Consider the following 25,148-nt stretch of genomic DNA (forward strand, 5'->3'; position numbering starts at 1 on the left):
TTGTAAATTTGTAAATATTGTAAATTTCGAGACCCAGTGACTATGAACAATAAATGCCATGAACATGGTTGCTTTAAGTTACATTTTTGTGATTTTTCTAAATTTAAGTTGGGTTTTGAAATGAGACTGGTGGTTTAAGTATTCTTTTGGAAATGGAAACATAGCAGAGTACAAACAAACAGAACTGACCAGTTGTAAGTTGTTTTATTAAACAACTTATTAAAAGACTGGTATTTTATTTTACCTTTTCTCTCTGCAATACCTCTCTGATCTCAAACAGTACTTTGGTATCCATGGTGGAGACTATGGGAGAATAGGGACATTTTTTTAAACACAAAACTATATGAATTCTCGAAAATAGCATATATTGTGCAACATGCCCAATTTTGATTTTTTATGTTAAAAAGGACTAGAATAACATTAATAAAATGAATTCTCAAATTCATTTTAGCCAGTAGTGTTACGTCCCCTAATCAAGAAGTTCGCCTTGAAAGAAAGAGGTTAAAATCATGATCAAAGAAAATGAATGGAATTATGTAGTAAATTCTTCAAGACTGGGGGGGCCTTGTCCTGCTTTAAGAGGAAAAGCAAAAAGAATCTCAGAGATTTATGATAATTAGGGAGGAGGAATATAAGTGGCTAATAACCAACACTAGTGAATGCCTAACATATCCATGGTTGGACCTACTCTTGTCTCCATTGTACAGATGGAGAATTACTTACAGCCTGAGAAATTTTGTATACGATGGAGCTGGACTTTAGACCCAGGTTTGTCCAAATCCAGAGCCAATAGACTTTGTCACCTACTATATTAGGGGGTCAGTCTCTACAGAGGGTGAAGGCCAAGTGCCATGGTTTGGGATACAATGTCCAAACTCTCCAGCCTTGTCTCTCGTTATCCATAGCCTCCCACCACAGGCTCTAACAGAGTTTTCCCTTGCACCGTACTGGCTTTCATGCCTCGATGCCTTTAAGACAAGGGTTCTCTGAACCCAGCATTTTCCAGTCAAAATGGCATTCTTTCTCATCAGTCTAAAGTTTGAAGTATTTAAATTTTAAAAACTACATATACATAAACACAGACACATATGTAATGTATCATTCTATATACTTGTATTTATTTTATATAATATATAATAAAAATCAAACTGAAGGCTTTTTGAGATGCCACTCTGGCCAACATTGTATTCTGCAAGGAAGAAAAATGATGATGGTGATGGTGGAAAGGATATCATTTTCATTGAAATTTTAAAGGCAAGCATCTTGGCATTTTGTTAAACAGAAAATGATGCCTTGAGGCAGGGATCCTAGCTAATTTATCCCTGTCTTTATGGTCTAGCATAGTGCCTGGCACATATTAGGCACTCAAATGTGTATTGATGGGCTTCCCTGGTGGCGCAGTGGTTGAGAGTCTGCCTGCCGATGCAGGGGACACGAGTTCATGCCCCGGTCCGGGAAGATCCCACATGCCGCGGAGCGGCTGGACCCATGAGCCATGGCCACTGAGCCAGTGCGTCCGGAGCCTATGCTCCACAACGGGAGAGACCACAATAGTGAGAGGCCTGCATACCACAAAAAAAAAAAGTGTGTATTGAATTAGATTTTCCCTTCTCTCATATAATTTTCTCTTTGGTTCTGCCAGTGTGTATAGTTTGTACCTCTATCATAATACTCATCGTACTTGTTGCATTAGGAACAAGTTTGGTTACTAATAAAAAGAAAACTTGGTAATAGTGGTTTATACAATTACTCCAAAGCTTGGCAGTCCAAGACTGACGCAGCAACTCATGATGTCATCAAGGAACCAGCTCCTCCTCCTTTCTTGTCTACTGTCCTTGTATAGGGGGTTTTATTTTCATGGTTAAAAGATGACTTTTGGCCCTCCAGGAGGTATATCTACAATCTAGGAAGGAGAAAGAAACGTGAGAGGGCAAAGAGTAAACAGTATGATCCTTGAAAGGTCTTGCCTTATTGTTTGGGAATGAGAGCCCTCCCCAGGGACTCCCACTTATATCTCATTACATAGAACTATGACACATGGCCACCTCTAGCTGCAGAAGTAGCTAGGAATTGGAATATTTGGCTTTTCAGCCCATATAGCATGGGAAGCCAAGGGAGAAGAGATTGAAGTGGGTGTTTATGAAGGCAACCTACAGGTCTGCCCTACAGGTTTTTTAGTTACTTCATACAAATTTATTTTTCTTGGTGTACTGTAAGTCTGTAGAGAACAAAGGATGTGCTTTGGTAATCTTTGAATTACCCACAGTGACTACCAAGAGTCTGTCACAGCACTTATCACAGTGTCTAAGACATTGTGGCTGCTCCATCATTGTTGTTGTATTTTATTTAATTTCAATTTTGAAATAAGAACTAGGCAGGAATTAGTGACTCTGGTTTCTCTGAATATGATGGAATCCGTAGATTTCTCTTTGGTGACTCATTTCCTCATATCAACATTGGAAAATTACCTGGAGCTTTCCTGCTTCAATTTGGCCCATTAGAGAGGACAATTTAACAGTAATATTGCTGGGATTATTTGCAATATAACTCAGAAAACAGGGTGGGAAGGAAATCATATAAAAATATGGTAAACAAGGGCTTTTTCAAGAAAGGTAAAAAGGTAAGAATTAGGATTATATATTGTAATCAAAGAAAAGATTAGCAATTGAAAGTTAAGAACAGTCTAATTTAAAATATTTTAGCCACTAAGGGGAAAAATAAGTACAGTTCATTCATTTAAATCTCAAATTGCTCTTCTATATCTATACTCTTTCTCCTTCAAAACAGATCCTGTTCTTCCCTCTATCATATTCTTAATTATAAATCATGGAGAATCAAGATAAAACAATTAAGCATGAAGATTCAGAACCATCCTCAGAGGTGAATCACACAGCCTCCAGGTGTCAAGTACAACAGGTATGATCAAATGTAGAACATCCCAACCATTTCCTTAAGGAGGGGACTACCTTTCCAAATCTATGACAGAATTGTGTTCTCTTCATTCTCTATCACTCAATTAACAATTCTCCCCATTCTTAAATCCCCAAACTGGTGTAGTAGGTGTGACTGCCAGTTTTCCTAGATAGTCATTAGCAACTGGCCCTACGTGGAGAGCCTGTGAAGTGCTTTGTGTTCCCAGCCTAAGCCCTAGAATGATTCTGGTTTCTTCCGTCTTTATTGCTTAAATTAAAGTAAATGAATGAATGTGAATTTGGTTTCGCCACAGATGATTATCTCTTTCTGAATCACTCTGACATATTTACCAACTATGGTCTTGAATCATATTTTAAATAGGCTAATTTTTAAACCCAGTATTGAAAATCATAATGAGATTTTATGTGACTCAAGCATTTATAATTCTACAAATAGTGACTCAATGGTAAATACTCTTCACATAGTTTGTTCTTATTCTGAGCATTCTCCAATTAGCTAGTAATAAAGCTGTGCTTTTCCTCTGTAAAGTGTTAGCCTTGATTCTAGCAACAGAAATTTGATTTGTGATGTGATGGCTCAGTAACTATAAAAATGTACAGCAAATATATAGTTTTAAGGATTTTTTAATTGCTCTAAACACAGGAGGAAACAGTTATGAACCCCAGAGGTATAGATGGAAATGAACCAACAGAAGGAAGTAACCTACTGAATAGCAATGAAAAAATGCAAGAAACACCAGCTGAACCAAATCACTTGCAAAGACTAAGACAGACATTTGCTTGCCCTCCACGTGGTTTACTGGATAGAGTAATAACAAATGGTATGTAAATGATAAGGATGAATTCAGAACAAGAGGGTAAAAGATGAAGTTGTTATAATGAGAGATTCCAAAGTAATATGGTTTAAAGGACACAAAGACGTTTACTTCTCTCTCACATAAAAACTACAAGGTGAACAATTCATAACGGTATGTAGCTTTGCTCCATAGTCATTCAAGGTCCCAGGCTGACAGGGCTCCACCATTTTCAACACAGGGCTACCAAGAGCAGTGTTGTCACCACCATTCCCGCTAGCAGGAAGAGGGAGAGAGCAGAGGTCAAGAGCATTTTCCTTTTCTGTATCTGAGTAATTTCACAGGATTACGTTAGGCCTCCAGTGAGAAAAATGACTGAGCAATTGCTTATAAACAGAAAAGCACCAAATAAATGTTGGTTGTTATTACTGTTAAGTCATGCCACTAATGTTTGAGCAAACACAGCTCAATTTATACTTCCAAACAAATCCATCATTTTGTAAGTAAAGATCCTGGTTTCCAATTCAACTTATTGCTGCTATTACTTAAAATTGGGGGGTTAAGGAGGGGGAATTTATCTCTGCACTATTTTGATGTGTTAGGGTTGGGCTATATTTGTCTTTTAGGAATGGATTTGGTCTTTGGAGGCATCCCAACATTATTCTGATATCAATTTGATGAATAAATGGACGTTCAATTTCAGTAATGTTGTTTTTGTTCAAAAAGGAAGTTGTGTGCATGTATACTGCATGTATATTGGAGGATGTGTAATATAGTAAGAAAAAAGAGAATGGGGTTGAAACTTCTCTATAAAGGCAAATTTAAAGACAGTTTCAAAAATTGTGTTGAGGAATGACAGCATCATTACATATATGGCTTCCCCCAGTAAATATGTTGAAGAATGTAACATGTTTGATCTAGAAGTTATATTTACTGAAAAATCAGGCTCACTTCTTTATACATATACTTCATTTGTGAGCTCTGAAAAACATTTTTATCATTCGCCACTGGGACAATGGAAGCCAAGTATGATACGTTATACTGTACTTCAGGCTCTAGATATGTTTTTAATGAAATTAGGGAAGTTTCTAAACCAGCATGAGAAAAAAGTCTCAAACTTTACTTAAAACATGTAGAGAAAACCAGGTTCCGGAATATACACTAGTTGAGAAGGCAACAGATAGTTTAATACCTTTACTGTTCTTTTTATTTTTTTTAAACTTTCACCATTCAAGTTATGACACACTTCTAGTTAAAACCTGTGCACTACAATGGATATGGATTGCATTAAGGAAAGGGGTATAAAAGAATGATGTGATTTGGAGACTATAAAATTTATAAAATTTTATAAAATTCTATAATCATTGTCCTTAAAGCTGCCTGAGAAATGGGGACTCACGATACATAAACACCTCTCACTTGTTTTCTTATACTTCCGTTTCTGAGGCTTACAAGACTGCTTTTTTTCCCTGTACTCCTTCCTGTGACCCTTCATCATGCAAAGTATTCTTCTTAAGAAGTAAATCTTACATGTGAAAATATTAGTTTTCAAAATTGTAGATAAGAAATAAATTATTAATTGAATTAAACATGATTTAGAGAAACCTTATACATGTACACTCACTATGTATTCAGAATTTCATTTTGAGTATGAGGAGGGAAAAGGGAAGTTAGAGGTTTTTTTTAAAAAGTAGTATAAACGTATGGACACCAAGGGGGGAAGGTGGCAGGGGTGGGGTTGTGGTGGGATGAACTGGGAGATTGGGATTGACATATATACACTGATACGTATAAAATAGATACCTGCTGTATAAAAAAAAAGTACAATTTTTAAAAAAAGTAATGTTGAAGTGGAAAACCCTTAATTCTACCTTTCTGAATTAGTATCAAACTAGGTTTATGCTGTGATAAGATACAAGTTAGTAGCTGGCAATTCCTGATTTCCCATTATTTTTCAGCTCCTGTTACAAATTTCAGCCCCGATAGCCAATTGGGAAATACTGAAGGCCCCTTTGTTATTTTGTTGTAATAGCATCATAAGCCTAGAAAATCTGGAACAATTCTGTAAGAGTTTAAAAAATGGGACATTGGACGTGATCTCTAGCAATATGTAGAGGAGACTCAATGAATAATCCTTTCACTTATGCCAGTGAAAACATCTGAAAATAATTTAAGGCTTTTATCTGTCAAGAAAACAGGAAGTCATCGGACACCAAAAACAAAGTATAAGTAGGAGAGAGAAATAAACACTCAAGCTGGCCTTCTCTCCAGAGGCTTCTGCAAAATACCAATGAACTTGAGATTTATTCTGAGAACCATGAGAGTATAGGAGGCTTTGCTAGAGCCGCCCAGGTTGGGAGAAGTATCATAGGAGAAGTCATTCTCCCTTACCCACACAAAGGTGGAACCCAATGTGATGGTGGATTTGAGGTAAACCTGCCCTGCAGAGGGGCCCAGTAACTAAACCTGTCTGTCTAAACTGTGGTGCTGGCTGGAGGAGGGGAGAGTCTCCACTAAAAATGGGTAACTTCATTCTGATTTGTACTCCAAATTCATAGAAAAATAACTCAAACTGAAAATATATCTAAAAGTGGTCCCAATTTGTAAGCATCTAAACACATGGTAGAAGCAAATTCAGATCCTATCTGGAAAAACTCAGACTCAAACCTAAGGCTCCAGCAATTCCCAGAGATACAGTTGCAAGGAAGAGCTCACTGTTGCAAGAAAACAAACAAAAAATCATAAATAAATGCACAAGAAAACATCTCAACATTTTCCATTATCAGAAAATAGAATATAAAATATTTTTGATATCTGTAAAGAACCTAAAGAGGAAATAGCAAGTATGAGTACAAAACAACTCTTTATAAAAATGAACAGATTTTAATAAGAACCGAACTGAAGTTCTAGAGATGAAAAATAAAGTACAGTAATTGAAATTTAAAACAGTGAATAGACAACAGAGTAAGTGGAAAGAAAGCTGGTAAACTAGCAAATAGATCTGAAGAGATTATGTACAATGCAATACACAAAGACAAAGATGGGAAATATGAAACTAGGGTTAGCAACACGGAGAGGAGAGTGTGACTATTTAATCATAGTTCCAGAAAAAAAAAGAATAGGAAAAATGGGGGAGATAAAATATTTGAAGAAATACAGAATTTATAAAAAGCATAAATCCTAAGCAAACCAAAAGGAAGCCATTCCTAAACATATACTGAATTTGCAGAAAGCCAAAGGAAAAGAAAGATCTTAAAACCAACCAAAGAAAAAGAATTCCCTAGAAGAGCTGAAATTAGACTTACAAAACAGTAACAAAAGACAGAAAACCAAGGAATAATATTTTCAAGGAACTGAAAGTAACGCTCAACTTAGAATTGTATACATAGATAAGCTATCTTTTAAGAATGAGAATAAAGATGATTCCAGATAAATAAAACTAAAAATTTGCTACCAGCAGACCTTCATGAGAAATATAGCATGCTCTGCTACAGAGTGTTTCTGTACCATGATTTAGTTTATATGCGATGGTAAATAGGGAACTGTATCAGTGTAATATGGAGTTTGCATTTTTGTACATAATTTTTCCTGGCATATTAATCTTTAACATCATCGAGCAATAGCAAATAAGTACAAAGTGAATTGAACCCTTCCCCCAAGAAAGATCAGGTATATACTTTATTACAACTAAAGATAAAGACTTACTAACTTTAAAGATAAAGCCTTTTAAAAAGCTGAGCACCCTGGGTAAGTACCTTCCTTTGAGGCGGTTAGTTGTTCTCTTAGAGACGTCAAAGACTTAAACTTTCCATGACATTAAGCTGTCTAATGAAGCCACATGTGATGAAGAAGCTGCCAACACTTACCTCAGTTAAAAAACAAAACAAAACAAAACATTAACAACAACAAACCATTTGATTGATGGAGAAGGCTACAGTCTGGATAGGATTTGACGGAACTACTCTCTGCTTAGAGCAAATGCTCTCAAGATTCTGCATCTTGAAATAGTAAGTGTGGTTCCAGTGTTGAAGTCTGCAAAGAAGAGGTTGACTATGGGAGATACAAATATTAGTGGAGATTTAACTGTGCTGGTACTTTTATTAGGATCGTTGTTGTTTCTGTTAGTGCTTTGGTCACAAGTTTTGAGTTGTGAGTAGTCTGCCCAACTCTCTTTTTTCCATGTGCCTTTCTATTGTCAATGTACGATTTTGTAGAACACAAGGTTTTCAAACAGGGAAACATATTTCACATTCTAACAGACATGCCTCTGCTAAAGGAAATACTTCAGGCAACAAAATAATTGTCGAGATGAAAGGTTTGAGATGCCATAATGAATGATGATGAAAGAAAAAGGTAAGTATGTAGGTAATTCTAAACAAACTGACAATAGAAAGAAGCAATAGTTAAACAATAAACAATAATGCTTAATTCAAGGCAGAACTAAAATACTGGAGTGTGATTGTTAAAGTGTTCTCATGTTTCTGTGAAGAGAAATATATAGATATATAGATAGTGACTCGCTTTTTATTAACTGATGAATATTTATGGTAAAATTACAAGGAAAAATAAGGGAATAGTTTTAAAAAAAATCCAAGATAGTAGTTTCTTCTGGCAGTGTGAAAGCAGATGGGCGATGGGATTAGAAAGAGCACACAGGTGGATTCAAAGGCACTGTGGTAATATCCTACTTTTTAAGGTGCTTGGAAATTACCCAGTTTTTTATATTACTGATGTTCTTTAAAACTTACACATGATTATAAATATTTGTATGTGTCTTCATTTTTTTTTAATGTTTAGATTATATTAAAACCTGCAGATGACCACTCCTTGGTAGAAACTAGTTTTCCTCGTTTATTTCAGTTACCATGGTGGTTCTTCTGTGGGCTGTAGTTTGGTCAATTACCGGCCCTGAATGTCTTCCTGGAGGAAACCTGTTTGGAATTATAATCCTATTCTATTGTGCTATCATTGGAGGTAAACTTTTCGGGCTCATTAAGTTACCTACATTACCTCCACTGCCTCCCCTTCTGGGTAAGTGCTAAACACATCCTGTTTACTTCAGAGTAAGTCATATTTAAGTCATATTATGGAAATAATATATAATGGTGTGCCTCTCATGCCCTCTTCCTAAATCCACATTCTTTGACACCATGTTGGTAGCTTAACATCAGCCATGGTGGAAGTATCTTTAAGACAGAACTCAGCAAGTGCTACAAATCAGGGCTTACTATATTGTTAGTCATTCACATCACTGACAAACAAGTGAAGTTCCAACCTGCATTTTCATTGGTTCATTTTCATCTTACTCATTAACATAAACAAACTTATTAGCCGATATTCATGGTGACACTATACTCGCTCGTCATAATGTGAATGACTTCTTTGCTAAGCCAGATAGTAGTCAAGCATTTATTTGTAATCTGATTTTGTCAATTCATTGTTGAACTGCAACCATAGTTGTTTATGGATCTGGAGTTCAACAATGAAAAACAATGAAAGCATTCTATGAGAATCGATTGGCTCTATAGAATTTACAGCGATGATTGTTGCATATTTATAAACTGTATTCTGCACGTCCCTTATATCAGTAAAATTTACAATAAATATGTAAATATATAAATACACACACACTTTTTTGGACAGCTACTTATTAAGCATTTACCAGCACACCATTGGCTGTATTGTATTATCATGCTTATTAAAATAATTTAGCCAAAAATATTCTTCCAGAGGCCATGAGAACTGTCCAAACATGAAACACATGAAAATTAGTCTTAACACTGGACATTATATCTTTAATGTTTCTTCAAAGAATTCCATATTACAAAATTTTAATTTACCACTTTCATTATACCACAAAAGGCATTTTGTGTCCTTTTCTAACAGATTTATAAATCACTAAGTTTTATTTAAAAATCACATATCTTTCACACATATATATTTGCACACAATTCCTGAGTAACAATTTTTCCTGTTATTTTATGTTAGTGAGGACAATCAATATTGGCTAACAAAGACCAAAATTACTTGCTTTTGAATTTGTGGTCAGCAGTTGAAGCTAAATATAAAAAGAAGTAGAGTTATTTACATTTGACCATGCACTATTTCTCAATATACTTTTCAATTTTAGGTAAAAATAAAGTTATTTTGCTTAATTCATATTATTTATCATGAGTGCTTTTTGTTCTCTAAAGTTATGAACTGAATTATTGTTAAAATGAGTTGTTTCTAAATATGCCTGTATGCTGTGAAAAAGGGTTGGCAATCCACCTCTTTTGTAAATAAGATATTATCGGAACACACCCATGCTCATTCATTCACATATTGTCTGTGGCTGCTTTCACACTACAATGGCAGAGTAGAGAAGTTGTGAAAGAGACCTTGTGGCCCACAAAGCCTAAAATATCTCTTATCTGACCCTTGACAGAAAATGTTTGCTGACTCATGCATCTAAATCAGTGCTTCTCAAACTTTATCATGCAGAAAAATGACCTTGGGACCTTGTTAAAATGTAGATTCTAATTAAACAGATCTGGGGGTGGAGCCTGAGATTCTACATTTTTAATAAGCTAATTATAAGTTTTCAAACATGGTTGTGCATAGGAATCACCTCATGAAGTCTTTTAAAAGCTGATGCCCAGAGATTCTGAATTAATTGATGTGGCATATGCCCTGGGCATCAGAATTTTTAAAAGTTCCCCAAGTGATTCTAATATGCAACCTAAGTTGAGACTGCTGTTCTAGGCTCCATGAAAATACACTTTATACCTCATCCTTTTTTTTTTTCCATTCTATGCCTATTATTACAACAAACTAAGTATACCACATTGCCAAGTGGTACAGACTTGGGCTTTGAGATCTCATGAAATCTCCTGGGGTGACTGCAATTATTCTGAAAGATCACATACGTTATATATCTTAGCATCCCTTTTTGTAGTGTTGCACCTATGATAGAAAAAAGTTTACCACTTTTTATTGTAGTAGGGCCAGTAACTAAAACCGAAATATTATCTGAATCCATAAAGACTTGTTGAGACAGAATATGTGTGATGATTGCCTGTTCTATATTTTCATAAGCTCATTGAAATAATTGCTAGAGATAGAGGATGAAGGAGAATTTTTTTTATTCCCCAAATAAACGTGAAAACAGTTGCCCTGGAACACTTTCCTTTGCCCATGGTCTGGGCTGATGTGACCACCTGATTTTGATTTGGATATTCCCTTCTTGCCTCTGAGCCCACATGGGCCTTTCCTTTCGTTGTGGGGAGAAGAACACCTTTCCTAATAGAAGGGTATTATTCTTTTTTCTCTTAATTTGTGTTATGGAAATCTTTTTAAATATGCAAAAGTTATCAATACATGACCAATCTTATTTCATCTACTCCCAAGTTTTTTTGAAGCACATTATAATTGAAAAAAATTTCCATAATACAAATTAGAAAAAAAGAAGAATAGTCCTATATCAAAGGAGGTGTTCTTTCCTCCACAACCTACATGAGAGGGAGAGGCCAACGGGGGCTCAGAGGCAAGAAGATGCCTGCCAAGTCCATATCAGGTGGCCAGAGCAATCCAGACCATTGGCAAAGGAAACTGGTTCCCAGGGAAATTTTCACATTCATTTGGGGAACAAAAAAATGCTCCCTTCCCCCCTAAAACTCCAAAAAAAGCCCTCTTAACATATTTTTGAATTCTTGTTAGATTATTATTCTTTTTGATTCCAGGTAGTTATATGCTATAATTAATTTAGGACTGGTTTAGATCCACATTTTAAGTTTCAGTAAGGAACTATTGACGTATTAATGAAATATAAGGTTAGTGCAGCATTTTGGGCTTGGTAATTCATCAATATCTATGAAAATGAAATATGCCTGTACCCTAGGGCTTAACATTTCCACTGCTAGGGATTATCCTGTGGATATACTTACACAAACCTACAAACATGTAAGATCCATATGGACAAGGACCATGTTGGTCTAGCTGCTATCTGTATTAACAGGGTATCATAAGGGTCTGGCATGTAGTAGGCACTTAATAAATACTTGATGTATGAACTGTGCTCATTTCAGCACTGTTTGTAATGAAAAATCTTAAAGTCCATTAATTGGTTCCAAAATTATGGTACTTCCAAACAATGAGATACTATTGCAGCTATTATAAAATAAGGCAGATATATATATCAATGGGAATATATCCAGGATATATTGTTAAATGGGGAAATATTATACAATGGTATATAAACATGCTTTCATTTGTGTCCAGCACACACACACACACACACACACACACACACACACACAAAAGCACACACACAGGCATGCTTAAATAGGTATAGAAACTTTTTGGAAGGGCACAAATAATCCTTAACAATGAAAACCTTTGGGGAATGAAGATCAAAAGTTGCCCTTGGGGGCTTCCCTGGTGGCGCGGTGGTTGAGAGTCCGCCTGCCGATGCAGGGGACACAGGTTCGTGCCCTGGTCCAGAAGATCCCACATGCCGCGGAGCGGCTGGGCCCGTGAGCCATGGCCGCTGAGCCTGCACGTCCGGAGCCTGTGCTCCGCAATGGGAGAGGCCACAACAGTGAGAGGCCCTCACTTTACACTTGTCAGTAATTTTTAATTTTACCATAAGCATATATTATTCTTCTCATTATTCTTTTAAAAATAGTTATTGTAGGCTAGTTTATATTTTCACAAATTCTAGAAAGACCATGACTGCAGAATTCAGAACTTAGAGACCTTCTTCCAGATCAAATGGCAGTGATGAAAGATGCCTGGGAGTGATGCTCCTTTACCTAACGGTGTCTGGGGCAAGTCACAAAAAGCCACACGGGTAATTCTTTTCTGTTCTCAAAGCTTACATTCAAAACATCCCAACACTAGTAAATTTGTCCAGTCATATAACGGGTGGTGCTTATAAGGACATGGTGAGAAGAGGGTAGTGCTGGAGAACGGAGGGTGGAAGCCTCACAGTATCTGCTGGAGAAGTCTTTCCCTTTGCATGGGCATGAAGTATTATCACTGAGGGCAGGATTCCCTTACAAACGACTCAGTTTCCTCAGTCACACTCAGCTACTTGCAGTTTCTAGAAGGTCACACTTCTTTTTCATACCTTGGAAGAAACTGCTTTCTCTTTCAGAAACTTTTCAACTCCCCGGCCTCTTTACCCCTTTTCTCCTTCTTTGCACCCCTCTGACTCTCCCCTCCCGTCTCAGCTCATACAATACCTCCTCATGCTTTCATAAAATTCAGATTGTCAATTTGTCTTGCTCCCCTAGAGGCTGAAAGCTTGTTGAGGTGTAGTACCCAGTTTTTGTCCATTATTATATCTCTAGTGCCTATTATAGTATCTAGAATACTGAAGGCATTTGGTGAATGTTGAACGGCTGAACGAAAAAAGAGTCACCAGCTGACATGACAGAGCAATGTCCATTTCATCATAACTCACCTTAAGCCTTTGCAGAGCAGGTTATGTAGTGTCTTTTTTTCTTAAATTATCCTGTTTGAAGGTAAAATGGAATCCATATAGGTATTTATTGACATTTCAGGTAATCCGACATAGGCAATATTGTCAGGAGCTCTTTGCTAGTTGCACACAAAGGGATGACTAAGTTGGACATTGTACTTTTTTTAATATTTATTTTATTTATTTATTTTTGGCTGCGTTGGGTCTTAGTTGTGGCACACGGGATCTTCATTGTGGTGCGCGGGCTGCAGAGCAAGTGAGCTCAGTAGTTGCGGCACGTGGACTTAGTTGCCCTGCGGCATGTGGGATCTTAGTTCCCCGACTAGGGATCGAACCCACGTCCCCTGCATTGCGAGGCAGATTCGTAACCACTGCACCACCAGGGAAGTCCCTGGACATTGTATTAAAACATTTTACATTTAGAATTTGATCACACTTTCTATCCAAATACTGCATCCTGTTTCTCCCTTTCAGGTTCAGTTATTTAGGAATTATTAATTATTCTAATCTGTTGTTTTTATCTTCGTATTAAAGCCTTGTCTTAGCTCCTCTAATTTATTATATTATTTTAATTAAAAGCTTAACCTAATTTCACCTAACTGATAAGCAAAAAAGGAAGTATTTCCTAGGATTATAGGGTAGTCTCTTTCACAGCTAAAGTGCCAAAACCTATTGCCTGTATTTGAAAACTAACTAAAGAGCTGTTTGACTTTTCCATTCTAGGCATGCTGCTTGCTGGGTTTCTCATCAGAAATATCCCTGTCATCAGTGATAACGTACAGATCCAGCACAAGTGGTCTTCTGCTTTGAGAAGCATAGCCCTGGCTGTCATATTGGTTCGCGCTGGCCTTGGGCTTGATTCAAATGTATGAAGTACAAATTTCTAATTATTGACTAGGAATTTTGTTCCTTCACCACTGCCAGTGTTTAGAATCACTGAGCTTTGAGAAATGGAAGTGGGCATTGTGCATGACATTCTCAAGAAGAGAAGAGAATCTGTTTCATGCAGAACTCTCCCCAGAAGATGTCCCCATACTCTTTCTTGGAGAAAGGTGGAGTTACTATGTGGGGACAGCACCAAGAATAAAGGCCCCCCCTTTTCTCTGACAGAGCTATGGGCCATAGTTATAAATTATGGTCATGAGAGAGAAGACATCATATTTTTGGCATGCGAAGCCCTATATAAGAGTTGAGGGCTAACTGTACTGGCTCAGGAAACTGCCTCCTATATAGAATGAGTCTCAAGTATGAGGTTTTTAAATGCTTTTTTACATTAGGAATGAATTAAAACAATTAAATGAATTTTACATTAGGAATGTTTTGATTTAGAAATGCATGTTTTGGGGGACGGAGGTTTTCACCCAAGCCTCATTTGGGGACCATAAATTATAAATAAAGCTAACCCTGAGAGGGTTAAATCAGCTAGCGTGGGGATAATGAGCACAGACTCTGGAAGCAGCCTGCCTGGGTGCAAACCTAGCTCCACAACTCACCAATGTCATGATCATAGGCAAATCACTTTAACTTGAGCCTTTTTAGTTGAGGACATCTACAAAATGGGCATAATATTACCTATGTCGTAGGGCTGCTATGAGGAATAAATAAGCTAGCTCTAAACACTTAGAACACTAGATGTTCTAAGTGGAACATTCCTGGAAGATTTGTGATGATCCAGATGTGGGCTGAATATTGAAGCAAAAGCATTTAATGTCATAATCTCTGCATGTCTTTAGAGAAGTATTTTATGTCTAATTTTCTATTGCAGGCCCTGAAGAAGTTGAAGGGTGTTTGTGTAAGATTATCCTTGGGTCCTTGTCTTGTGGAGGCGTGTGCGTCTGCTCTTCTTGCCCACTTCCTCATGGGTTTACCATGGCAATGGGGATTTATGCTGGGGTAATGGTTTTTCTTTATTATATGAAAATATGCACAGACATTTAGGGCTTTCGCCGATTCCTTACAAGAGAACACGTAATAGCATTTTCTTAAGGACATCAAAAAATACAACATCGATATCAGCATAATCTAAATATTATAACTTCAAATGATAGTATATGTGTATAGTGTATGTCTAGCTTTTACAGTGATTATAATAATTTAAACTATTGAAGAAGTAATGATCTTTTACCTATACGTGATTCCAGACTGGTGAGAGAGATGCCAGATCTCACCTCAGAGTCTGGTATAAAGGATAATAAATGTATCAACGGTCATCAACACCCAGAAGTGTTTTCCTCCTTCTTTTGTCACCAGACTGTTTGATTAGATGGTTCTGCTGTCTCTTCCTTCCACTGTCAGTTCTTATTTCTAATGGTTAAAAGCCATGAGAGTTAAATAAATATGAAAGTACTTAGAATTTAGTACTAGTGCGTATGCAACAAGTAAGAAGTTCTTATTTCTCAGGGTTATGACCCTGGAGCTATACTGCTTGGATTCAAATTCCAGCTCTATGACTTTGCGTTATGCAATCTTTGGCCAGTTAGTTAATCTCTCTGTGCCTCAGTTTACTCATTTGCAAAACAAAGATAATGATTGTAGCTTTTTCATGGCGTTATTGTGAGGATTAAATTAATAGATGTAAAGTGCTTAAAATGGTGTTCGGCACGTAGTAAGCACATAAAGTGCTTTCTGGTGTTACTACTGCTGCCATTATGAGTGTCACTGTCATTATGGCCTTTTCCTTCTAATCTGTTGTCTTATTTTACATACTCAATCCTGGTAAAAGGCCAAACGTCACTGGGTTCCAATCCAAAAAGTCTGTGGCCATGTTTTTCAAACCTCATACCATAACGTTTTGTTTTTAAGAAAAGTTAGATTCCTGGGGCCTAACCCCGTTAGGTCTTCTCTACCATCCATAAACATAACTTTTTAGGCAGCCTAAGTAGTTCTAACACAGGTTATCCATGGCCATACTTTGAAAAAAGTGTTCTATAGAACTTGCATATATGTATGTGTTTCTGGGTTGGTGCTTTGCTCCCATCTGAAAGACTTTAGTTGTCCAAAGTGTAACCTCTAAAAGAGTAGAGGTTATTATACTTTCAACAATAATAATAATAATAATGAGTAAGATACTGTCATAAATGCCTAAAGCACTGCCTGCTTAGTTTTGTTTTAGGCGCTGTATCTCCAGCTGTCGTGGTGCCTTCAATGCTCCTTTTGCAGGAAGGAGGCTATGGTGTTGAAAAAGGCGTCCCGACCTTACTCATGGCTGCTGGCAGCTTCGATGATATTCTGGCCATCACTGGCTTCAACACCTGCCTGGGCATGGCCTTTTCCACAGGTACAGGGATCCGTTCACAACGTGCTGTTCTCTTGAACTCTAGAAACATAGATTGTGGTGTTACAAGCATGGCATAGTTGCTTGATAATTAATTAAGGCAAATTAAAATGGAAAAAGTCACCTCCCAAGATTTAGTTCCATACTAGGAAGGGGCCAGTAGCTTCACCCTCTAGACATAGACTGCTCAAGCAGTTTGGTAAGTGCAGTAAGGCGAGATTCAAAGGACTTAAAGAAGATTTAGAGAAGGACTAAAACAGCTTCTACATGGAGCCTCTGGGAAGGTTTAATCTTGGAGACTTCACACAAGGGATGAGTAGATTTTCAATGAGCACAATGACAGCAGGCCAAGTGGGAGGAAGAGCGCTCTTCTGAAACAGGAACAGTTTTAACATTTGGTGGGTAATAGCAGCAATGATTTTAATGGGTATCTTTTCCATACTTACCAAATGTTGGAAATGGATGCACTATGTTTTAAGTAGTAATGAAAAAGAACTTAAGGCATCTTTTTCTCTCCCACTGTTATTCAGTACCTTTACTCTCCTTTGGCACAGCATAAATTTAAGTTCATTTTTTAATCCACGTCCAAGAGTTGGAAATAAGATTTGCAATTTCATATTATTGACAAAATGTAATTGTAGCTTAAATTTAGCTTCAGATTATTTAGTGGGAACACGCCTTCATAGAAAGTCATGTATTTTTAGCCTCTCCACTCCACTGTAGTTACTGTCCCATTTTGGGGGGTTATATATGATTTCTGCTGAGTACCTAGAACTTCGCCTCTTCCTGTTGCCCCAAAGTTGCCTTACATCCAGTCCCTGCCATATATCACTGGTTAAATTAATCTTATCAAAAACATGGCTTTCATAAGGTTACCTTCTTGTTCAAGAACCGGTGAGGATTTCCTCTTATCTATTAAGTCAAATCTACACTTTTTTCTCTTTTGGAAACCTTGTTCTGATGCTGAACTGTTTGACAATAAAGTGCTTATTTGCAGATAAAAAAAACAAAAACAAAAAAACTCTGCTCTACCTATCCAGAAGTATGTTTGCACTGTTTTCCTGCTATACACCTTTTAAACAATAGCTCTCAGCCTCAGCTGCATATTAGTATTACGTGGGGAGTTTTTTAAAATACTCTTGTAGGCACTGCCTTAGGCCAATTAAATTAGAACTTCTGGGAATGGAAACCATGGCTTTAGAGCAACAGTTCGCATTAGAATCACAGGGGATGGGGAGAGCAGGGCAGGGAGGGCAACGAGGAGGGTCTGCAGGGCTGCCAGCTGTGGACTGCCTGCAGAAACTTCCCAGTCAGCAGTGCTGTATTCCCTCTGCCCTGCCCCACTAAATGTGGACTAAATGTGGTCCTTAGGCCTTTTGCTTGGAACCACCTGGAGCTTCTTTTTTTTTTTTCGGTACGTGGGCCTCTCACTGCTGTGGCCTCTCCCGTTGCGGAGCACAGGCTCCGGACGCGCAGGCTCAGTGGCCATGGCTCACGGGCACAGCCGCTCCACGGCATGTGCGATCTTCCCGGACCAGGGCACGAACCGGTATCCCCTGCATCGGCAGGCGGACTCTTAACCACTGCACCACCAGGGAAGCCCCTGGAGCTTCTTTATAATGTGGATCCCAAGCCCTGCCAGATTTACTGAATCAGAATTTTCAGAGGTAGGGCCCAAGAAGTATTTTTTTTAAAAACAACCTTACTATATCAGAGACAAACTAATTGGCTCCTTTCTACACATTTATAGTAAATTATTTACCATATTAGCTCAAGACATAGGCTACTATCACAGCTAGATGCTTTTGACAGTCCCACCATTTCCTAGCAGAGAGCTATCCTAGCTAAGTAAAATTACTACAGAGGTAATTATTCTTTTAAATAAGAGAGAGGATAGAAACCGTAGGGGAGGAAAAGCTTTTTCGCCTCTACCCACCTTAGGTTCATTGGCTGGGACCCTGTAAATCAGACTGACCAAAGACAGCTTAACAAGAGAAAATGTTTACTAGCATGTGCGTGCGCCGTGCTTACACACTGGAGTACGCAGTGGTGAGTAACTCAAGGGGTGGTTAGAATTGGGGCTTAAAAAGCATCTTAGCGGAGAGCAGTGATTTTGTAGAGAAGTGCAAGACAAAGGAAAAGGACTTTGAGCTTTTAGAGGCAACAAATTGGGAAAAGGCGAATATACGAGCAAACTATTGTTAGGTAAGGGCTGGTTTCAGCGCTTTGTTATGTAGATTCCTCTGGTGCTGTCCCTGGGCTGATTAGGGTTCCACGTGGCCTCAGTGGTTAACTTCTGTCATTCCTGATGGAGAGGGGAGGGGGAGAGCTTTACAAATTTATGTCCTTCTTTTAAAAGCAAATAGGGAGATGGCAGAGAGCTTATTTTGTATATGTTTCTTCTCAATTGCCTTCAGCTCAAAATAATCCTTATGCCAAAGTGACATACCTTAGGGGTGGCATAGGCTGTACCCGAAATTATAATAACAAGAAACCACATAACTGGTTAGTACATATTTTCTTAGAACAGTTTGTGAGGATGGCTTTATATATTGAGCAATATTAATATAATTTTCTGCACAATGTGCTGGCAAAGATTTTTTTAAATTAAAGTTTCCTAAATCCTGTTTGCTATGGGGGAAAATGTAGTTTACTTACCTCTATATTGTGATATTTCAAAGAAGCTAAGCAACAAATAAAGACTCTTCCAAGAGCAATTTCAAAAATAATTTATTTTCAGATTTAATCTTAGAAATAACGTTCGAGAAGGAGTAAGTCCCCTACGTTCATTGTAGTAAGAAAAGATTTTACTTTTATTGCCAAATTCTTAAGTTACTGTATTCTGTATATAGCTACTAAAATCAATATGCATTTATTATTAAAAAATCAGGCTCTTAAATGGCAGTTTGAATACTAGGTCTGTCTGCTCACCCAGCCTATACATGTAATACAGTAGAACAAATTAGACCTGATTTATGAATTTTATCTTTCATATTTTCTTAGTAAATAATAAATTATGTAAATTTATACTGAAGTAAACATAGAAAAAAGTACACAAATCATAGCTTATGCCTATTTTTAAATTTATCTCCAATAATATGCATACCTTTCTTAATGGAGGCCCATTTTATTAGACATTTTAAGAATATGGAAAGCAGGAAAGATCTGTACATTTTCCTTCTATATAATTAGACTCTTTATGTTAATGATTAAGGTCTGTGCATTTATGGATTTAGAATTCTGTCTCAGGTTTTTCTTTTTATGTTTTTTTTAAGGCTCCACGGTTTTTAATGTCCTCAAAGGAGTTTTGGAGGTGGTAGTTGGTATGGCAGCTGGATTGCTTCTTGGATTTTTTATTCAGTATTTTCCAAGCAGTGACCAGGTAAAAGAAATAATCTGTGGGTAAGTCATGCTCTAACATGTCATTGGAGGAGCATTCTAGAACACTCCCCTGAAAGCTGGTGTGAGTTATGTGATTTAGAAAATGGCCCCCCATTTTAAAACTGCTCATTGCAATATTAGTGCTGTCCATGAGATTTATGAAGAGGGCTGAATGTATAAGATTTTTAATGCAGTCCTGGAATTTTTTTCTCTAATTTATATTCTGTATACTTCAAACTTGACTGTAAAACAAATAACATCAATTCTAAAATAATACAATATGTCTTTTTATTTATCTTAATTTTATTTTTATTTATTTTAATTTTATTATTATTCATAGTACTCAACTAAATCAAGATATAAAATGGCTTTGGGGGCCTCTTTTTTTAGTATCAAAATACCTTAGATTCTTTTTTTTTAAGATTTTTTTTGATGTGGACCATTTTTTTTTAAGTCTTTATTGAATTTGTTACAATATTGCTTCTGTTTTATGTTTTTTGGCCACGAGGCATGTGGGATCTTAGCTGCCCGACCAGGGATTGAACCCACATCCCCTGCATTGGAAGGCGAAGTCTTAACCACTGGACCTCCAGGGAAGTCCCAAAATACCTTAGATTCTAGTACTATCAAATAGACAGATCTTATCATTCTCATATCATATAGTTCAACATTTCTCACCAAAGATATCAAAGTCCTTTACTGTACACAGTGATTTCTTAATAAACAAAGGTTTTGTTTGTTTTCCTTTACTCCCCTTGTCTCTTAGATAAACATATAAAAGTCTTTTTTTTCCCTAGAAGAACTGGCATTATTTTGAGATTTCAGAGCATTTTGAATGGAATTAGAAACTTAACTAAAGTAGAACTGTACGTAAGAACATTAATATTAACATTACTTGAATGTATGTTGGTTTGAATTTTTACTGTGCGCAAAAAGCTTCAATTGTAGATTGTAGATTTTATGAATGCATAATAGAAAGTTATAGGATTTTCTAATTAAACAGCAAAGTAAAGAGAAAAATGATAGCTTACATTTTGTTGTTTACCGTGTATAAAATGACGTGGTATGTACAATAAAGTGCCACTAGTTCAATATAGCAGCCACTAGCTACATGTGGCCATCGCAGATACAGAACACTACTGTAGATAATGCAGATACAGAAATTTCTGTCGTCACTGAATGTTCTGTTGGAAAGTGCTGATCTAGAGCACTCCATACAATAACTGATGAAAAGAGTACTGTTAATATGAGCATTTTACTGATGAGGAAATTGAGGCTTAGGGAGAAATGATTTAAACAAAGTCACGTAGCTAGAAAGCAGTGGAGCTGGGAATGAACTCAGGTAACCCACCGCCAGAGCCTGCAGGCTTCCAAGCCAAGCACTTCTAAAAAGCCTGCCTGCCTTCTAAAGCAATCAAGAAGTTTAAAAGGCCAAACGGAAAAGTGAAAGGGAAGAGGTACACATTTCTGAGACTTTAAAAATCAACAACAAGGACCTACTGTGTAGCACAGGCAACTCTGCTCAGTGTTATGTGGCAGCCTGGAAGGGAAGGGAGTTGGGGGGAGAATGGATACATGTCTATGTATGGCTGAGTCGCTTTGCTGTGCACCTGAAACTATCACAACGTTGTTAATCAGCTATGCTCCAATATAGAATAAAAAGTTGAAAAAAAATCAACAACGAAAAACTACTCTGTCTACAGCCTCTTAAAGCTTCTTGGTATTCAAGGATTTAGAAAGAAAAACCAGGAGAGTATCAAATTAAAGAGTGAACAGAGAACCTAAAAATAATAGAGATATCATATCTTTAGCCTTCACAGAATCCCTGGGATGTAACTGCTTTAGGGAACGGGGAAAGAAGACTTGAAGAGCTTAAGTAATATGGCCAACTACATATGTCAGTGGTGTAAAAGCTGAAATTTTATCCCTGGTCTCTCTGTCCCTAAAGCCTATGTGCTTTTTTCTGCTGTTGCATTTAGCCCTGTGAAATTCTGCTTTGATAACTGCAGAGAAGGATAACTGGTATTCCTGGGAGAGGCACCTAACATCTGTACATGTGCTAACTCTACTTTTACTAAGGAAAAGAAAGTAAATGTTCTGTCATGCATTTATATGCTCAGACACAGACTTTTTTATTTTCTACTAAGTCCTGAATATGGAAAAACCAATAGTTAGAAATCAGTTATATGAAATAATTGAGCTAACCAACCTCTCTCCTCCTCTAGGACAAGCTCGTGTGGAAGAGAGCATTCCTGGTCTTGGGGCTGTCTGTGCTGGCTGTGTTCAGCAGCATGTATTTTGGTTTCCCTGGGGCAGGAGGACTGTGCACGCTGGTCCTGGCTTTCCTTGCAGGCAAGGGATGGGCCAGCGCAAAGGTGAATTCATTTTAAGTTCTTCTGCTCATGATCACTTTCTGATCAGATTAATTTTTTCTTTCCAGATACTTTCTTAACATCAAATTAATGAAATTATTTAATCATAAAAGCTATTTTCTATACATTTGTAAATGTATGTCCAAGTTCACACACGCACATCCTTTTCCCCTTACATACGAATCTAGAACTTAAGGTCTTTACTTAAAACATATTTACTGGGCTTCCCTGGTGGCTCAGTGGTTGAGAGTCCGCCTGCCGATGCAGGGAACACGGGTTCGTGCCCCAGTCCGGGAAGATCCCACGTGCCGCGGAGCGGCTGGGCCCGTGAGCCATGGCCACTGAGCCTGCGCGTCTGGAGCCTGTGCTCCGCAACGGGAGAGGCCACAACAGTGAGAGGCCCACGTACCGCAAAACAAAAACAAACAAAAACAAACAAAACAAACAAACAAAAAATACATCTTTAAGTAGGAAAAAAAAACCATATTTACTTACTTAAAGCGTACCATGGTTCTATTTCCATGCTGCCTTCCTTATCCTTTGTAAGGGCTGCAGAGTACTGCATTGTATAGCTGTGCTATACTCTATTTAATCAGTCTCCTACTAATAGACATTAGATTGTTTCTAGTTTGCTAAGACAAAAAGCGCTTCAATAAAATGCCCTTACATATACTATATTCAGTAAACTCTAAGGCACTATCCAGTCTTATTATTATTTTACATGCTATCAAGAAAGAAAAAGAATGCTGCCAATTAAACTGATATCCTAATTTCAGAAATATTAAAATGAGAAAAATTTTAATGTTATAGCATATTATTGAGTTTATCTATAGGATACATTTCTAGAAATAGGATTGCTCTTTGAAAGACTGTGCACACTGATACTTTTGATAATATCAATTTGCCCTTTTAAAAGACTGTACCAATGTACATTCTCACCAACAGTATGTGAGAGAATCTGCTTCTCTGATCTATTTTCAGTCTTCAGATATTGTGCCAATCTGATGGGTGAAAAATGTATCTCATTGCTGATCTGGTGGCATTTCTTTATGAGTGAAACTAATCATCTTTTCATATGTTTACTTGCCAGTGTATTCAAAAGCTTGTGCCTGTTTTTTATAAGATTGTTTTGGTTTTCCTTACCAAGTTTCAAGATCATTAAGGTTATCTGTTTTCTTAATATGTATTATGGAAATCAGCTGATTGCCATTTATTTATTTTAATTTTAAAATACATTTTTATAGATTTGAACTTGACAGGGTCATGTGCTATTCTGTTTAATAAAGAAATTAGATGTATGTGACCTAAACTAAATGTAGATATATCCTTTTGGAAAACCTAAAGAAAACTGCTCAAAATAATTAAGCTTAATATAATGCCATATGGAAACATGTGAAGGTTATAAATCTTGAGATTAGATAAATAATCATGTTCAATTATGGGAATCTCTGCAGAGATATACTAGAGATAGAATTTCCTTGTGGGTAAATAGCATTCAGATAGGAGGCTTCCATTCATTCTCTAACAGTGTGATTATAAAATTAGGACAAGTATAAGTGTGAATCATCTTGCTTTAGAGGAGGGAAGGATTGGAAGGGGCTCCTGGAGCCTTGTGTGAACAAGGGTACTGAGGCCACAAGAAAGTGAGCTGAGATGGATTGGACTTCGAGGAAAAGGAGAGTCCCTTTGAAACCCTGCTCTAGACACCAGATGGGCACCTAGGTTTGTTGCCCTGTCAGAGGCTTGGCGGTAAGGCTTTCAGGTGGTCTACTTTTTTCCTTTTCAGCAGCACCTATATTATTCATATAACATCGAACAAGATTTCTGATTTCATATAACATCGAACAAGAACAAAGCTAAAAAGTAAACAAACTTCCTCGTATAAATTGGGTACTCCTGTCATCCCTCATCTCTCATAAGCCTTTGCTCTTATCAAACATTTGTTTTTCTATGGCTTCCCTTTTCTTGAGGGCTGAGGCAAGGTTGTCCCGTATCGTGAGCAGTCTTCTGTCCAATCTCAGCTTGGGACATAGGGCTGTGCTGCCTCCCTTGCTTCTCTCTGAGGACTCACCACTGTCTGTCTTCCACCCTAATCTGGGCTGCGGACTAATACACCTGCTCCTTGAAGCTCTCTGATCTACTCCTTTGCCTCAGGACCAAGGACACAGTTTTCACCCAGTAAAGGGATGCAGCTAAAGTTGCATTGTGACCCCTTATCCGACACCTGGGAAGTTTGCCAGCCGTTAGCATTCTACAAACTGCCCCTTAACTTCTTTTTTTTGAATATTGTTTGGTTTCTTTTTTGCTGTTGTAAATATTTTTTATTTCAGTTGTCAGTTGCTGGGTTACAAATTACCTCAACATTTAATGACTTAAAACAACAATTTTGTTTTGTTTTAATTTGTCTTGCATTTCTGTGGATAGACTTGGCTCAGGTGGGTGATTCTTACTTGGAGTTCCTTATGAGGTTGCAGCCAAATAGTGACTGAGACTGGAATCTGTCCCTTAACTTCTTAATTGTAAACATTTGTCAGTATTAAAAGAAATAAATTACTAAAGAGAATAATTTTTAAATAAAATTAGTTTTCTTTCTGAGTATGAAAGTACTATACGCTCATTTTAAAATATTGGGAAATAAAAAAAAGTCAGAAAGCAAAGGAAAGAAAAAATCGTTTACAATTCTTCTACCTAAAGCCAACAGCTCTGTAAGCTATTTAAGTATTTTGGCTTATTTCCGTTCATTTATTCAACAGGAAAAATTTCAAATACACTTATAGTAAGTTTCTTCAAATTGAATTTTACTGGAAAATGCTATCTGTTGTCACCTCTTAAAAATTTTCAAAAATTAACAACCAGCTCATATTATCCTGTCATGGGTAAAAGGAGGGAAAGGAACTAATAAATGTTACTGCCACTCTGTAAGGCCTTATA

General features: G+C 37.2%; 1 protein-coding gene across 6 annotated transcripts in view; it reads left to right on the forward strand.

The window, feature by feature from the left end:
- SLC9B2 (solute carrier family 9 member B2) overlaps window positions 1–25,148 on the forward strand; it is a 50,833-nt gene that overhangs the window by 10,227 nt on the left and 15,458 nt on the right. For 5 of the 6 annotated variants that reach the window (XM_067735453.1, XM_067735452.1, XM_067735451.1 and 2 more), the window contains 8 exons: window positions 2,788–2,916; window positions 3,577–3,754; window positions 8,588–8,758; window positions 13,914–14,056; window positions 14,956–15,083; window positions 16,292–16,467; window positions 19,740–19,846; window positions 22,071–22,220. In XM_067735453.1, coding sequence (XP_067591554.1) covers window positions 2,827–2,916; window positions 3,577–3,754; window positions 8,588–8,758; window positions 13,914–14,056; window positions 14,956–15,083; window positions 16,292–16,467; window positions 19,740–19,846; window positions 22,071–22,220 — 1,143 coding nt within the window. In that variant the 5' untranslated portion in view covers window positions 2,788–2,826. Of the gene's footprint in view, window positions 1–2,787; window positions 2,917–3,576; window positions 3,755–8,587; window positions 8,759–13,913; window positions 14,057–14,955; window positions 15,084–16,291; window positions 16,468–19,739; window positions 19,847–22,070; window positions 22,221–25,148 lie in introns of those variants that run through there. The other variant, XM_067735457.1, reaches the window with a different exon arrangement.

Source organism: Pseudorca crassidens, chromosome 4 (assembly GCF_039906515.1).
Source record: "Pseudorca crassidens isolate mPseCra1 chromosome 4, mPseCra1.hap1, whole genome shotgun sequence".
NCBI lineage: Eukaryota > Metazoa > Chordata > Mammalia > Artiodactyla > Delphinidae > Pseudorca > Pseudorca crassidens.